The 18,158-nt window shown below is 38.9% G+C and overlaps 1 protein-coding gene across 2 annotated transcripts in view; it reads left to right on the plus strand.

Moving 5' to 3' along the window:
* Positions 1–18,158, plus strand: part of CCDC88C (coiled-coil domain containing 88C) — a 1,480,266-nt gene that overhangs the window by 923,746 nt on the left and 538,362 nt on the right. For both annotated transcript variants that reach the window (XM_044074710.1, XM_044074709.1), the window contains exon 9: positions 13,155–13,236. In XM_044074710.1, the coding sequence (XP_043930645.1) occupies positions 13,155–13,236 (82 nt within the window). The remainder of the gene's footprint in view (positions 1–13,154; positions 13,237–18,158) is intronic.

Raw genomic sequence — 18,158 nt, forward strand, 5'->3', positions numbered from 1 at the left:
CCTGATTGTATTAAATTATATTCCTTGTACAATACAGTACAGTTGTTAGAGGGTGTTTTAAATTTATTGTTTTGAACATTTTTCCAGTAAACAATAAAACAAAATACATGCACCAATAATGACAAAACTGTCCAATTCAGAACATTTCCATCAGAAAAGTTTACTCAAACTTCTACAGTCCAGCAGTATCAGTAAATATGCACAATCTCTGAAGAAGAAAAGGCCATCTAAATAATTCCACATTAAAGAAATCTGTAACTAATGAAGAGGTTGCTGCTAGCAAACAACTTTATATTTCATTGTTTCATCTACAAATAAAAGTGCCTGTTGCCTTTGAGGAATAAATTGCCTATGTTGCATTAAAAAAATGGTAAGCTAGTAATATTGCAATAGGGACTGGATGGCAAACTGATAACAGGTTCATAGTTACTAGGTATCTTCACCAGAAATGACTGCAGCATTCACCCCCTTTACAACACAGTACAGTATCAACAATGCATCTACCTACTGTGGGATTAGAACCCACAGCCTTTTGCATCAAAAGCAAGTTCACTACCTGTTGTGCTATTAACAATGCAAGCTGACTCAGCATAAGCAGCACTAAACTTTTGTTCTCCTGCAACTCTCAGCTTCTTGTAAAATCTACTTGACACTCAGCTGTATCTCTGAACTTTGCAGCACAAGAAATCTGGAAAAAGACAAAATTGATTGGGGAGAAATAAAAGCCCCAAAACCAGGGACACATTTTAAACATTGCTTGTATAATGTTGGAAAGTTGTTAGAATAAAATGCTGCGTTACCACATTTCACTGCCAAGTATTGAACACAGAACCCTTTGCAAAACAGTCAGAGCAACATACCACTATGCCAAATTACCTGTTTTGTGAAAGAGAGGAAGACTGAAACTTAAGTGGCTACCATTTAGTGAATTCAGTTCTCACCATAGCTGTCAACCTTTTGGCACAGAACACCTGAACAAAGCCAGTAATGGGGGAATACAGCCCCCAAACATATTCAGTGAATTCACTTCTCACCATAGCTCTCAACCTTAGCACAAAAAACCTGAATGAAGCCAATAATGGGGGAATACAGTCCCAAAAATAGGGACAGATTTCAAATACCCATGTTATAAACTTAGAAAACTGCTAGAATAAAAGGTTTTGTGTTACCATGTACTTTCTGAAGAATATGAAGTCTGAAATTCAAATGTCTGTTATTTTTATTTATTTAACATTTGTTAACCAGGAAAGTCTGACCTGGAGCAAAAGCCAATTTTCAGCAGAGGCCCAGGGAGAAACACTCCAGACATATGTCTTTGTAAGATGGGAGAACATGCATACTCCACACACAAGGCATCCCAACCAAACCTGTAGCTATCAGGCAACAATGCACCACTACACTACTGACTGTGTAAGGTAACAAAAATATACAGAAACCACAGATTTTATGAGGAGCAGAACAGAACAAATATGAGGCAAAAATCTGCAAATGTTTTTACAAATGGTGGTGGGTAGGAAATTCAGGCCCTTGCCACCTGCACCCAAGGCACAGGGTTCAAGCCTGAGGTATTCTCTACCCACCACACACACACGTCCAGAGCCTTGCTGTATAGCTCCATATATCCACTTGCTAAGCTCCCCGATTCCATGGTGATGTCCTTCCTTCCTGCGAGAGCAGGCCAGCCTGCAGATGTTGCAGTCAGATCCCTTTCCAGTCTTTGCAGCTATAACTAACTGCATAGACTTCTGGGATGCTCTTGACTGCTGTGTTTCTAATCAGGACTGCTGCTGAATCAGTCCGGAGCTCTGCACATGCTCTGGACTGGTTCAGCAGCAGTTGGAAGGTCCGCGATTTTTTGTTCTTTTATATAGTTTTTTTTCTTCTTTCTTCTAACAGCTGGGGGAGCTGCAGTCCACTAGCACGGGCTGCCCCTGATCATATCTGGAATAGAGTCCTTTCTATCCCAAATGGCTCTCATTCCTCTGACATTATGTCCACCATCAACAATTTAATTTCCTTATCAACCCTCCGCAGTCATTTTGCTTTAGTTTGTGAACCTTTCATCATTGCAGTTAAAATAACTGTGTAATTGTTGGATTTACGCTGTGGTTTGTTTGCTGAGGTGGTCATGTGATGGGTATATTTTCCTAGTTGCTAATTGTATCTAATGTTGCTGCCTTTCTTTCTTCAGATTGAAGTGTGGCCAGTATTTTATCAGGTGATGCTGCTTCATTTTTTTTCCAGTAAATGACAACAAAAATAACATGCATGCCTTGGTAAAAATAATTTTATTACCAGAGTTTTTACAGGTGGAAACAAACTTATTCCTCACCTGCATAGACTAGATCTACAGTGCATGCGAGAAACAATTTGCCCAAAAGACAAATGCTTCGACACAAGTCCTTTAATTCAGTTAAAGTGATGCACATTTTTCTTAAAGAGAAAATACTTGAAACAAGGGGTAAAAGTACTATTGTAAGCTGGTGAAGATGGTGTTTTTGTAGCACAAGCTAAAAAATGAATGTATTTTAAATATATTTTTAAAGGGTCCCACACACTCAACAGATGTAAATATTTTCATTTGCTGATCACTGCAACTCCAAGAATGGGCAATACAAATACAACAAGAAATGCAATGGGCAATACAAATAAAACAAGAAATGCAAGAAATGCTTTTTGCACTTTCTTTAAAGAGATGCATTAGTGGAGTTGAAATAATTTAAATGCAGGGGTTTCACCCCACACATACTCATTGGGATGCAGGGGGGAACGTACTCTTGGAAAAAAAAAAAAGATATATAAGTAAGCAGTTTTAAATTAACTATTGCACACAAAAAGCTGTCTCTGTAATGTGCATGAATAAAAACATGCTTAGATCTTCAGAAAAATGTTTCAATCTTTAGTGAGTCAATAGAATATTTTATTAAGCACTCTTGATTGAGCAGATACGTTTCAAGCAGTTGTGATTCCTGCATGCATAAGTAAACGACAAAAACTTTTCCTAAGAATCAAGACTACATAAATTTTCAAAGCTTCTGCTCCATTCTTTTCTTACTTTCGTAATGGTACTGAAATACTGTGGGTGTAGCTATGCTTTAAGTGTTTGTCATTTTGTCATTTTTTTCCTAGGTCTGTGCTGTGCCCATCTCTCATTCTAACCTTGCCTTAGACTTGAACATTTTGGTGTTGCTTTTCCCTACCTCAGACCTTCTACCCTACCTTGGACTCTTTAGTTCCTTTTCAAAATGACTACCCTGTGACTTGTGTCAGTACCTGAATTCTTTAGTGCCTTTTTGTCACTCTCACTTGATTCTTTGGGTGCCACACTGCTACCTCTAACCACATCCTGGTAACACTACTTCTTTAGTAGCTTTCTGCTGCAGCGGTCCTTAATGTCTAATCCCCAGGACATGACGCAAGTTCTCAGGAGTTTACTCCTTTTCATACTAACCACCAAACCTGTTGGATTCACTACCTCAACAGTTGTTTGGCCGATTGGATGATAATTTATATTAATTGTTACATTGTGATTCTTCAGTGTATTTTTTTTCCTGTTTAAGTTATGGTATGAGTAGTTTTTGCCATATTAGTAAACACTGATTGATTCATTGTTTGATAACTGCCTACAGAAATTTTAACTTCAAACCACCTCAGCGAATCAGAATGCCTGACAACTCAACTTCACCGCTCACGATGCGTGCTAGGTTAACAGGGAATAGCACATTTCTAACTTGGTAATACCCTGTTAAACATGTTTCTGCCCTAAATGTAGCTGCAGTATAAAGTAGCCATTTCTTAGAGGTCATTTGTTTGTTGATGTCCTTTGTTAATTACAAATCCCCCCCCCAAAAAAAAAATAGAGCGCTCAAATCCTTGTACTCTTTTCTCGCGCCCTGTCCATGGTTCATTCACTGCTTCTGTGTAATAGTGTAAGCAGATGTTTACCCAGATCCACAGAATTTTCTCAGCTTCCTACTATTAAAGGAGAAATGTTTTTCTGTGTGCACATGTAGAATAAAGTATGCAAATGATGTGTAGACGGATACAGATCCTAAAAGTTAGAAAAATGGAGAAAGCACTCTTGACACAAGATCAGAGAAGCCACAAACTGCTAAAAATTACATACAAACTGAACCAATTAATAGCTGTTTATTCTGGAATAACATTAAACAAATGTTATAATGTCTGTTATAATGCAAAAAAAAATGCTACCAGTTGTGTTGCAATCTACCTATCTAGTACTGTTGAACTGTCACAAACACTTTCCATGTACATCTTATGCTGTAACTTCAAAGAAATTGCCCTGTGGTATGCCTCAGAGGAGTGTTCTTTCCCCCAAGGAGTAGCCTACATCAGTGTACTGTTCATCCATCGTTTCCAAAACATGAACCACTGGTGGACAGAATCTGTTTGTCCCCAGGCAACTAAAGTGGCATCCTAACACTAGTGGTTTATGTAGTCCTGACCCCCAACATAGATTTATGGAGGCTTTTAGCACTGTTATTTAAGAACTGTACTTACACTCTGTCAGAATTTACCCGCGGTGGTGGTGCTGCAGTAGCGTTGTCGCCTCACAGTAAGACGCTGTCCGGTTCGATTCTCAGCTAGAGTGTCTTCTGTGTGGAGACATGCGTGAATGGGCGTACCTTCGTTGAAGGTTGTGCGTCAGGCCTGGCAAGCCGGTAGGTAAAAATCAACTGCCAATCATTAGCGGACCGGAGTTCCACTGTGGCGACCCCTAAAAAGCCGAAAGACACAAACAAACTTACACTCTCTCAGAATGTATACTCTGATGAGCATTCTTCCTGGATATCACAGAGGCCTTTAATTCTGTCTCAGCACAAGCTTCAACTTGCTCCACTGTTAATGTATGAAATGTTGGAACCATAAAGTAATGTGTCAGACTTATCCAACTAACTGTATCGCAGAACTCAAAAGTACATTTTCCATTCCCTTTGCACCATTTGTTCAGGAGTTCTGCAGACATCCTGGGACAGCGCCTTTTCATTTCGTTACTCTGTTATTTTGTGTCATGGCTTAAATGCCACACTTTTGGCGTAACTTCATTTCACTTAAGTTAAGCAACCTTCTCATAAGTAATGTGTTATGGAGTGATATTGCAGGAGTTGAAAAAGGCATGTAGTTTAGACAGCTCCATCATAAATCTCACTTAAATCCAAAGCCATAACAATCCAAAGTTGCCCTAGGTTGAACAATGTGCTGATTGAAGGTATATTGTTGCAGCCTGCACCACACCCTTAGAAATAGTATCTGCACCTAGTGGTCTGGTGTTCTATTCTCAGCTCAGTTAAAAGGGCACATGCACTTGTCCAAACTAATGAAGCAAGTAAATGTTACAGATGCTTTGCCATGTTTGTCATTGGAAACCAGAGCAGTTTAGGGTAACAGGGACTTGTGTCTCAGCAGCCACACAGCTGCTTTCCACGATTTGCATGATCTTCTGTCACTCTCTGCTCCCTTCTGTATACGTTGTCTAATGGAGATGAATACTTCATTCTATTGTCACCCGGTTATGAACTCTGTTAGTTGCAGTGGTTACCTTCTGCAGTTTTAACTCAAAACTATTACTCTTAAACTCCTTAATTTGAACTTCTGTCCTCTGGCAAATACTTTTATTTCCTGTCACGTAAACCAGGACAGTAAGATCATTGTTTCTGTCCGTTCCTTTATAGCATGTAGTATAGGCCTTAAAGGCCAAATCTGTTATACCTGTGATGTGGAACAGCCTTGCCTTCAAACTAAGCTGAAGTACTGATGTATCATCTTTCCTAATACAGGTAGAAAGCTACATTCATGTATCCATGTGTTGGTGTTTAATTAACCTGCCTTCTCCATGGGATCTTTTCTTCTGCTCACATTCTGTCCTAGCAAACACAGTACCAAAAAAACACAGAACCAGCTTCTGACAGAGAAAGCTTAATGAGAGTCTTTTAAAATGTTAAGTTCTCTTAAAGTTATTTTATGGTGAAATGATCTTCGATGCCACATTAAGCCTACTTTTGTTTCTACTAGGCTAACTACCCTCATGGACCATTTTAAGCCTAGCCAGTTACCCCATGTGAGAATCAAACCCTGCACCTTATGTTTCTAAGGTAAGCACCTTAACCATTACGCCAACCTCCCATTCCATTGACCTGCTTCACTTTGTTCTGCTTTGACTGAAAATTGTCAGGGAGGATCATTACCTCATAAAGCACGTAAAAATGCTCTCTATCCAATAGATAAAGCAATGTTCCCTGAGTTTGGTACAAAGGACATCAACAAACAAATGACCTCTTATAACTATGGTAGAAAGAATAAGTTTAGTTGAGAAGTTGTGACACATTAAAGGAATGGAGAGGCACAGAAAGCCGTTTTCATCACTCTGCCTTCAGTATCACATTGTTCTTAAGTTAAAAACGTCCGTTATAGAGCATGAACTCAAAATAGACTCTCTTAAGTTTGTGGGAAATTAGTGAGTGAATCATCAGTGAACCAATGCAGTTAATTAGGTGCAAGACTCTCTGAGCCTAACCTATGAAGCATTAGTGAACTGGTGCTAGTAATTAGTTGCAAGGCTCTCTGGACCTAACCCATGAGGCATCAGTGAACTGGTGCTAGTAATTAGATGCAAGGCAAGCTTGTAGATGTGGCAGGTGCAGTTTGATGGAGAATGCCAGATGGAAGGGAAAGGCTAGATGATCTGTAATTTGACAAGTAGTCACCACTGCCAACCTAGAGGCCAAGCTTTGACCAGACACTGCTGTGAGGTGGGCCATCTGCTCTTTCCTTGGCTGGACTGTCTGCCCTGTGTCGGCCTTCGTTTGAGCTGAGGTTCATTATCACCGATCAGTTTATTTTTCATTACTGAATTATGCTGTACCTTGTTGTCCAGGGGTGCAGTTGATTTAACAGACAGGATACAAGTTTTTTTTATTTCTACTGTTTAAATGTCAGAACAATTAAACATAAAGACAATGTGATTTCATTTTTGTGAATTAGATACGGACAGAAATATTACATAAAACATAGACATTTATTCATCCATGCATTCCTTCTCTCTTCTCTAGTGCTGTTAGACATCTGCAGCATTAAAATGTAAGAGCAAGCTTGCCAGTTCTGGTGGCATAAAGGGATAAAGCCCTTACTTTGGCTAAGCAAGCCAAGATCAGTTAGCATCTGAAGTCAAAACAATTCCAACCTTACCTTTAGCTGCACACATTTCACAAGATAACATAATCTCTGTTTGCACCTGATGTTACATTCTACTAGCACATAAATACCACTTTTACTATTGTTAAACTCACTGTCACAGTTGACATGCTCCTCCTAACCTGCCTAACTTCTGTACTCTTAATTCCTTACCTCGCTACAACTATATCCTTACTTACCCCCACACACAATGCACATCAACAACCTCCTCCAACCATCACCCCAATAAACAACACAGCTTCTCACATATCTCCCCCCAGCTTTTTCACTATACCCTCCCATATTATTCAAGCTGCAAATTGGCACTCCTACCACTTACGAAACCACACTTGACACCAATGCCATCACCTTGGAATAAAAAAACACTTTCCATGGTACACATTTCTCATTACCTACCTACTCAAATGTGGAGACATGCATCCTAACCCTGGCCCACCCTGTAATCCTAACCACAAGAGTAACCCCAAAGATTTAAACGTACTTACACTGAACCTTAGAAGTACATGTAATAAAATAACCCCAGTGCATCCCTGGATTGATCAAAATAAACCTGACATACTAGCCCTTACAGAAACATGGCTACATCCTGGTGTAAAAGACTCAGAAATAATACCTTCAAACTTTGCAATAACCAGAAGAGATGGATCTAAAACAAAAGGGTGTGAGGGATAGCCCTTCTATATCCCTCTATGCTCAACATCACACCCTACACCAGTAATACACCCCTCTTTTCCAATGCTGAGGTACTAATCTCTTTTTTGAATCTCAACATATCAAAAATAATTTGCATAATGCTAATATATATCTCACCAGGTAACAATATAACAGTGCTGCAAAATATTTTGTCCTGGACATCCCAAACAATAAACCCTCGAAACCATAATCTTAGGAGACATAAATATAGATTGGCAAACCATAGCTTCCAACTCCCCCACAAGTAGTATAAATCTGTATGTTTTTTTCAGCTTATCAATACTCTAACAAGATACAGCAAAGATCTTACCTGCCAATCCACTCTAGACTGGATCCTAGTATCCCACCCCACCAATTGCCCCTCTTCTGGTACACTGTCTGGCTCCCTCAGCGATCATCTGCCAGTGTATTCCCTTAGAACAAATTCCCAACAGCTTAGAGTACACACTGTAAAATCAGTTAGGAACTCAACCAATTTTTATCAGCATAAATTCAACACTCTTCTACATGAAATAGACTGGAACACCCCTTAAACAACTATCCCTTAATGATGCTGTACTATACTTTAGTAATGCCTTCCTTCACATACTTAATACCCCAGCTTCCATTCGTATGGAAAGAATCAAAAAGAACTTGGCTACATGGCGCTCTAAGGAATGTAAACACCTGATGAAGCAAAGGGAGCTAGCCTGGATAACCTGGAAACAGAACAAAAATGAATAAAATCATGTTCATTTTAAAACACTATGTAACAAAGTGACAAAACTAATCAACAGAGATAAGAAGTCATATTATTCCCAGCTTCAAATCCAACATAAAATCAACCCCAATAAATTTTGGAACTCCATATCTTCTCTGTTTAACCCTGGAACAAATAGAGACCACACCCAGTCACCTGATACTCCTCCATCACAAATAGATGAAAACTTTAACAAGCACTTCACAAAATCAATATCAGACCTACTAACATCCCTAATGCTGGACCCCCACCCTTCAATCTATTCATACGCCAACCCCAGACCATCAACTACTTCTAACCCTGTCATTACTAACCCCCATACTCAACAAAATGTCATACAAACCCCATTCTCATTTCAGCCCATACCCACTGACACCATTAAGAAACTGCTACATAAACTAAAACTCTGCTCTACCTCAGCTGACAATCTCCATTCATACTACCGCAAACTGGCTGCTAACTCAGTCGCCTACCCAATCAGTATCCTTATAAATAGGTCTTTATCTGAATCAGAAGTACCCACCGTGTGGAAACAATCTCACATCACCCCCATCCACAAAGGAGGCAACTCTTTTGATCTATCCAATTTCCATCCTATATCCATCTTGTCACCCATATCCAAAATTTTCAAGAGAGCGGTATCCATCAGCAGGTAATGCAATATCTATTGCAAAACAACCTTTTAACCAAAACCCAGCATAGCTTCCGACTTAGCCCCATTATCTTTTACAGACACCGTGAATAAGGCCAGAGATGCAGGATGCTATACAGCCTCAGTATTCCTTGATCCCTCCAAGGCCTTTGACAGTGTCTCACCCATTACTTTTGAACACACTGTCTAACTTAGGTTTCTCACATAATGCAGTAAAATTGTTTCAGAGCTACCTCAAAGATCGTAAACAAGCAGTGAAATGGTCCAATGAACTCTCACCCTTTCTCCACAACCCTACTGGAGTCCCTCAGGGCTCCATCCTAAGACCCCTACTCTTCAACATTTTCACAAACAACCTCACACTGCCTCTCACCCTGGAACCCTGATTCAATATGCTGATGATTCCACCATAATCTGTACTGCTCAATCACTCCCAGAACTACTTTCAAAAACTCAACAGTCCTTTACTGCAGTCGAATCCTGGCTAAGAAATGCCCAACTCCTTCTTAATCCAAAGAAGACAAAACTAGTACTGTGTCATCCCAAGAACACCTCCCCTGTCACTGATCATTTCAACATCCTTGCATCTGACAACACTGTCAGAGAAATAGTGCAGGAAACCAAACTTCTAGGAGTTATCATTGACAATAAACCTTCATTCGACCCTGATATACAGCAAAATATAAAGAAAGCTCATCAAAACCTGCGACTCGTATAGAAACAAACATTTCTTTACTGCAGCAACCAAAACTACCATTGCAAAAACATTTTTACTTCCCTCCCTTCTTTATGGTGCCCCTATCCTAACTAACTTACGAACTTCTATCATAATCAGGATGGTACAGTGTTCCAAAGTTTGCCACAAACTCTAAATATCATACACACCACTGTAAACCACTCCTAGAATTAAACTGGCTTAAGCTTCCCAAACAACTTGCCTTTATTCAGCTCTCCATCTTGCATAACCATATTTTCAAGGCTACTGCCTGCCCTGCACTAACCAATCTAGTCAACACCTTACATACCAAATCCATCCCTATGATCAGAAGACAAAAATCTCTTAGCTATCTCAAAACCCACAAGAAAACCAGGTCACTCGCTGTATTCATACTCTGTCTCCATACTTTGGAATTCACTGGCTTAAGCTCCCCAAACAACTTGCCTTTATTCAGCTCTCCATCTTGCATAACCATATTTTCAAGGCTACTGCCTGCCCTGCACTAACCAATCTAGTCAACACCTTACATACCAAATCCATCCCTACGATCAGAAGACAAAAATCTCTTAGCTATCTCAAAACCCACAAGAAAACCAGGTCACTCGCTGTATTCATACTCTGTCTCCATACTTTGGAATTCACTACCTGTAGTTACCAGGTCTATGCCTAGCCTAACCCATTTCAAAGCCTCTTTAAAAAATAATCTCAAAAAGACATGGCTCTGCTCCTGCATAAAGCCTGCCTGATGCTCAGTTTTTCCTCCTTTTCCACACTAGCCTCATCCTCCTCTTCTGTCACATTTCAGTCCCTCACAGTCTGCAAGATCCTAAGGCTCTTCTAAGTCCTTCTCTGTTTCAATACCATATCCTTAAGCTACTGCTCAGGCTGTGTAACTTCTATTCTTTTTAACTCTCACTATCTTCCTTCATCACTAACTTTCTGGCTATTATTTTCCTAACAAAAACTAACATTCTATTTATTTATTTGTTTTTTCATGTACTATAGCAGTCAATGTCACACATTGCTCAACCTACGTACTATTTTTTGGACACTACACCATGTATAGTGAGTGACTATTATTGTCCATAATGGTTTTTAACTCTGCAGAATCATCTAGGTGTGTAGTATATATTGTAACATCTTGTAACATAGTTTGTTCTTTCAACTTATTTTGTATGGTATTTCTAATGTGATTTGTACTGTATTTTTATTGTACTGTATGTGGAGCTTTTCTCCCTGGGCCTCTGCTGAAAATGGGTTCTGTAGACCCATTCAGACCACCCCAGTAAACAAATGTCAAATAAAATAAAAATAAATAAAATCTGAGGTACTTAGAGCTCGCTGACCTATTCCTTGGAGAGAGGGCTGCAAGCTGGGGCCATCTAGTGCCACATTTCCTTGGAGGAGGGGGTGGCATTGAAAGAGGTGGTCACATGGCTGTGGCTGTCATTGCACATACATAGGGGAAAGGGTATTGTGATGCCTGCAGTGGTGTGGGTCATCCTTCCCCCTGGTCAGGAGAAGTTAGACATAATAAATAAATAAATATGCCTTAATTGCTGGAATGGTGGTGAGGGCAGAAACCACCACTGAGGATGATTGCATGATGCCTTCCCCCAGTACCCAAGACAGTGCAACACAAAAGGTATGGTTGATTGGGGAGGAGTGTTGTTGGGCTGCAGGTGCAGTGGAAAAAGGCTAGTGCAAGCAGCTGCCAGCATCTGTCACACTCTGATTAACGATATTAAACGATACTCGTCATTCCCTCGCTAAGTTTTTGTTTCATGGGCCAGATTTGAGTTCTCCTTAAAATGCTTTTTCACAAGGCCAAAGATAATTTAGATTTCTGTTTAAACATGACTTTGCATGGTCGTTCTAGGCTTTAGTTGCTATGTTTTGTTAATTTTGTTATGCTGTTGCAGCTATTCTACCTGTTTAGATTTTTGTAATCCCTCTCTATGACCTTGCCCAATGGCACCCCTGCCTGTGCTGTGTCAGCTCTTATGTTTCCCCAGTGGCCAGTGTCAGGCATCCCATCCCTCCATAACTACTTCCTGTAGGTGGTCATATGACTTATAATGGTTGCCTTGGCTGTGGTTGTGCTCCTACCACATCATCCCCAACTTAGCTGTACATGCATTACATAACAAGCATACCCCTGCCCTAGCTTCTACCAAAAGCGATCACATACTCTCTGGGAGTTGTCACCAATGTAGTGGGATGTGGCCCCCAGCCCCCACCAGGATGGCCGAGATTGTATCAGCCACTCAAGCTTATCCTTCCTTGTGGTCTTTTATTGCTCATGTTCTAATCAAAAATGGATCTCTTGGGTCTCTTGGGTCGTAAGGGCTTCATACATCTACTCCATGGGTCTGGGATTGCTGTTCAGATTTTTTTTTTCTTGTTGTTGTTGTTGTGTCTTTCGGCTTTTCCCGGTTAGGGGTCGCCACAGCGGAACTCCGGTCTGCTAATAATTGGCAGAAGATTTTTACGTGACGAGTTGCCGGCCCTGACGCACAACCTTCAATGAAGGTGCGCCTATTCACGCATGTCTCCACACAGAAGACGCTCTAGCTGAGAATCGAACAGGACAACGTATTACTGTAAGGCGACAACGCTACTGCAGCACCACCATACAGCTATCATTTTATGAATAGTGTATGTTTTTTCTTACCATTGTCTTATTTTATGTGAGATTTAAAGGTGGACTGTCATATTTTGCTTGCTCGCTGCATGAGGATTATAGTATTTCTAGATAACAGAACTGTGCACTGACCAAATTTCATTTGATTTATGTGTCATCGGTATGGCCTGGGCTGTCTGAAACCTGTAGGATAATTGCACCTGTCTGGCTACTAAATGACTGACTGACAAACCACCTAAAAATAGAGTATCTGTCTCAATAGTACTTAAGACACACAAGTTATGTATTAAAACTATACTAAACATACAGTTTGAAAGAGGCACTTATTGAAAGTATATGTGATTGTCGTATTGTTTGTTGGTTGCACACTTTTGATTGGATCACATTCTAGTGAAACTGACTGAACCTGCTTTCGTGTAAAGTAAAGTAGTGTTTAAAGAAAAAAAATAGAAAGAATATAAAATTACAGTTTACTAATCCATTCTTCGTAAATTAGGGAAGAAAAGTCTGAGCAGCTAATTGACGTTAGACATGAACTGGACCAGTTGCAGACAGAACTACAAAAACTGAAGCAGGAGGTATGAAGTAATATCTATGATGTCATTTATCACATGTAATACATTAAATTGCAAGTCTGTGTGTGCTTGTATCTGCCACCAGTCTAACCAAGGAGTAAGGCTGTCTACTTGCATGTTGGTGTTGTGATGTTGATGTTTATTGTTGTGTTGCAGACTGATGTACAACACACTAATTCCTCCATCACCACTGCACTCACAAACAACTGAGCACATGAGATGCTTTATTACAAATTATGTAATATCCTTTTCCTTAAAACAAATTTTGCAAACTTTGAAATGGAATGTTATGTAATGAAATATAATATAAAATGCGAGTACAAACCGTGAGAGAGAATGCATTAACTTAATCTCATGCAAAGAGTGATAAGAGGTCTGAAGTTGTGACCTCAGTGTACAAGCTAGTGTGTAGCACTTTGCTAAGCATTTTTTGAAACAATGGCAGGAAGTTATATGTTGTGGGTGAATGGCAAGATTCTTGTATTATGTGGAGAGAGCTGTAACTGAATATGTATACTACAAATGTACTGTGAGTGCACTGATTGCCTGATCCTGTATTATGTGCAGGCATTTAAGAATTCCTTTCTGTGAGACATTCATATTTAGCTTAAATTAAAGCTAAAGGTAGAACTGTGTGTATATTAATGCCTGGACTCGCTTCTGCTCCCAGGATGTAAACTGGTTGGGGATACCTTTTACCCTAGTTAACTGGCTGACTGTTTGTTAGAGCACTGAAAAAGCAAGATGTGATTTTTTTTTGTAGAATTTTGACTGGCATATTTGCCTAAAAAGAGAATAATGTGTTGTATATTAGCCTTCTACTTAACTGTACTTAGATATTTTTATATGAGCATTTTCTGACGAACAAGTTATTAATCTGTCAGTTGTTCTTTTGTGACCCGTGGGAAATTGATAACTTGTAACATAGAGAAATTCTCATTTGACACATAAATAAAATAAACTTAAAAATGGGCCCAATTAATGCTTTTGTTTTTATTTGCTTTATATTTGTTCCACAATTTATTGTCACAGGTTGAAGACCATTTAGTCTGATGCCAATAGGAGCAGTTTCCTTGCATGTATTCATGCAACCCTTAACACATTTGTGAATTAGATAAGAACTTTAAATTTCACTTTATTGGACTGGTTGTCAAGGCCATCCATATCTAGCCAAGTGCAAGTTAGAACTGTTTTGGGAAACCTTTCTCTCGGTGTTTAGACATCATGTTTCCTATGATATGGCAGGTCCTTGCAGAGATGTCATCATATGCACATTGTATATCTGTGAGATGCCTACCAGTGCAGATGGGAGGCTGCTTTTCATGCATTCCCCATTAGAAGTGTGGTCTGACACTAATTCACATCTCTACTGTTGGGATACTCATTCCTGTCTATGCAACACATTTCCTGGCTTTTCTTTTTAGTGTCCCAGACTTTTCTATGTTTCTGTGCCACTTTAAGTGGTAAATCATAACTGTCTTAGTAACAGTAGCTAAAAGTGTTTAATTCTACTAAAAATTGCATTTTGCATAGTAATATCTATTGGGTTCCTTTATTTATTTATTTGAATTGATGTTACAGAGATTAGGAATTTTATCAATTGATAAGTTTATGCTTATGATTAGATTTAATTGGAAGAATCAAACTTACTTGCTTGGACTGCATACTGAGATTGTTTTTCTAAGGCATGAAGGATAGTAATTAATGGCTGAGATATGTTTGTATTTTCTGTTGATTGATGGAATTATGTGATTGTGGAGGGGACAATGAGATATGAATAAGTAGTTTGGGACTTTTTACACATAAATTTAAATGACTTTGTGTTCCACTGTGTAGTTTAAACACCACAGTTAAGTTATTCATTTTGAGCTTCTCTGTCTAGACTTTTCACTGATCCCCTTAGTTCAAATTGTGTGTGTCATATTCTTGCATGCTATACACAGTACATATATTTTCTGTATTTATTATACCCACATATATATCTTTTTCAAGCCTTAGTTAGAATACATGCACTTTTTCAGTTATAGATTCATTTTCTAGCTTTCCACATATTTGAGCAAAGATATATAATTTGCCACAAACATTACATAGCTGACCTTCTGCAGCACATTTTCTGTTTTTATGATTATCACACCTTATGCAGAACTTTAAAATACTTTCATGCCACTTAGTGATTGCAGTGGCTTATCAATTTTTGTCTTTTTTCTGATAAGCTGCTTTGTTAGACAGTGTACTTTTACTTTCTCAACAGACTTCTGTTGCATCCTTTTGCATTAAATGTGCTGCTTGCTTCAGTCTCTCCTTTGTATGATAATTTTGAATGGCTGTGAATAATGTAACTTACCAAACCAAATTTTTACCTTAATTGTTTGATGTAGTAATACAAGCATCAGGTTGTGAGGCATGAAAAAATAAATTACTTTTTAAATATATTACTAGAATGCCAGTCAGAATCAAGTATAATAAAACAAGCAGCACTCAACTCAAACCACTTTTCCTTGCACTGCAGTTCTAATTATAATTTATATTCAACTTTATAAAAGTACCAAGTAACATGCTGAAAGTAGCAATCTCTGTGATACCCCCACTTGTAAAAATGTTTCTTATCCAAAACAGACCTGCTGCCTGACATCAACTATCTACTTGTTTCATGGGGAAAACATGATGAAAGTAAAAAATGAACAGCAAACAAGAAACAAGCTCAAGATAAATTGCTTAAAGGATTTCTGCACAGGTTATGGACCATACATGATAGACTGACATTCTGTTTAGTTTACGGGTAAAGCCTGCAAAGATGACTGCAAGTCTCCAACAAATGTAATGAGCTTCTGAAAATACTGCAATCCTGTCCTTTATTACAAATACTGTCATATGCATTTCAATACCTAAGGATTATACATTATCTACTTATGTAAATATTCTCTGCATGGCAACAACAAAAAGGCTTTCAATGTTGATAATTCTTTGACAGTATGCTTATTAAAGCTTACTTGCATCTTGCAATCTCAGACAAGCTTACCTGATGGTCATTCAAGCATTGCTACTTAAACACAGAACAACAGGCACTGCAGCAACATGCATTTTTCTGAATAGTTTGTGTCTTTCGGCTTTTCCCAGTTAGGGGTCGCCACAGCGGAACTCCAGTCCGCTAATGATTGGCAGTAGACTTTCACGTGCTGGTTTTCTGGGCACAACCTTCAATGAAGGAACGCCCATTCGCGCATGTCGACACACAGAAGATGCTCTAACTGAAAATCGAAAGGGCAACGTCTAACTGTGAGGCGACAACACTACCGCAGCACTACCACCACGGGACATGCATTTTTCTGAATAGTAAGAAGCATAAATCAACAGCATAAAAATATGACAGAAAACCAGAACATTCTGCAAAATCAAGGACAGATGAAAAGCCACTGTTGTACTTTTGTCTACCTTGGATGGGGGTGGGGTGGGGGGGTATGCTGTACACTTACACTGCATAACTGCTCCTTGCCTTGCTTGGACACATCCAGAGTCACTACATGGGGGAGTGGCCACAAGTATGTCAAAATTTGAAATGTCTCTGGCCGACAGTGATGGCCCTGACACATTTGTCATACCTCTCAACCTCAGAGCAAGAAATCTGGACAAAGCCATAAATAGAAGTGGGACAACGGCCCAAAAATAAGGACAATTTTTAAATATTGCTCTTAAAAACGTAGAAAGATAATAGAATAGTTGGTCTTGCATTAGTATGAATTTTATGAAGGATATGAAATCTGAAACTCAAAGTCTTTCATTGTTTTCTAACTTCAGTCTTTAATGATTTGCCACTAATTTGCCAGAAAACAACAATTTTATGAAAAATGGACCAAAAATTTGATGCAAAAATCTGTACACACTACACACACAGACACAAAAAAATAGACATAGATAAAAACATCTATGCCTTTATAAACAATCAGTCATAGGCAATAAACTAAACATTAACAGTTTCAGGATGTCATGGGTTCCAGAGAGGCATGAGTGTCTTTCAAAGTGTATGCTACCAAAAACAGCTCCGAAGACAACATATTAAAACATTAGTACTTACATAAAATTGTCATCAAATAACTGTTTAACTTAAAAAGTAATTACAAGAGAAGCTGCTATCTCACACACACAGGCTAAATAGGACACTGACTGAAGTTACTCTTGAATGTTGCTGCTAGGGATTTTACAGGACTTCAGTGGAGCTGGCTAAACTTCACAGCAATTGTTACATAGACAATTAATAATGAAGACTGCAGAGTTGTTAATTTCACGAACAGTCAGGGGACACTTAAAATATTAATACTGTTAACATCAGAGATTGACGAAATAAGAGAATGTGATTTAATATACATTTTCACTTTTACAGTTTCACTGCATCATGGCTTCACGTTATATTCCCTGACAATAGAGAGTGTCAAAAGAACCTGGTGTGAAGGCTGTCAGCCTAGCCAGATAGAAGTTTATAGATAATTCTGTCATCTGTAAATATTAATGTAAACCACAGGCTTGTTGTCTTAAATGGAAAAAAATGCTCTTACATGTGGAACTGCAAAAAAATGTAACAACAGTGCACTCTGCTGTAAGGAAGCTGTCTAGCATTTTATGTCTGTCTTTGATCTTTAGACTTGGCTCCAGCCTGTCTAGGTGAAGGAATTCTTGCTATTGTTTTAAGGCCAGAGTAATGGCCAGAATTTGCATGCATAAATTCTGGGGCATTTCTCCCCGGGCCTCCGCTGAAAATTGGCTTTGTTCCAAGTCGGACTTTCCCGGTTAACAAATAAATAAATAAATAAAAATAAATGTCCTTAATGGCTTTGCTTCCTAACATGGTGTGAGCTTACTAAAGAATGTAGCCTGTTAGCCTGAGAACCCCAGGAAAGTGTGAAGACTGATGTAGTGAACCAGGAATGTGA

Source organism: Protopterus annectens, chromosome 6.part0 (assembly GCF_019279795.1).
Source record: "Protopterus annectens isolate FY-2018-M chromosome 6.part0, PAN1.0, whole genome shotgun sequence".
NCBI classification, from domain to species: domain Eukaryota; kingdom Metazoa; phylum Chordata; order Ceratodontiformes; family Protopteridae; genus Protopterus; species Protopterus annectens.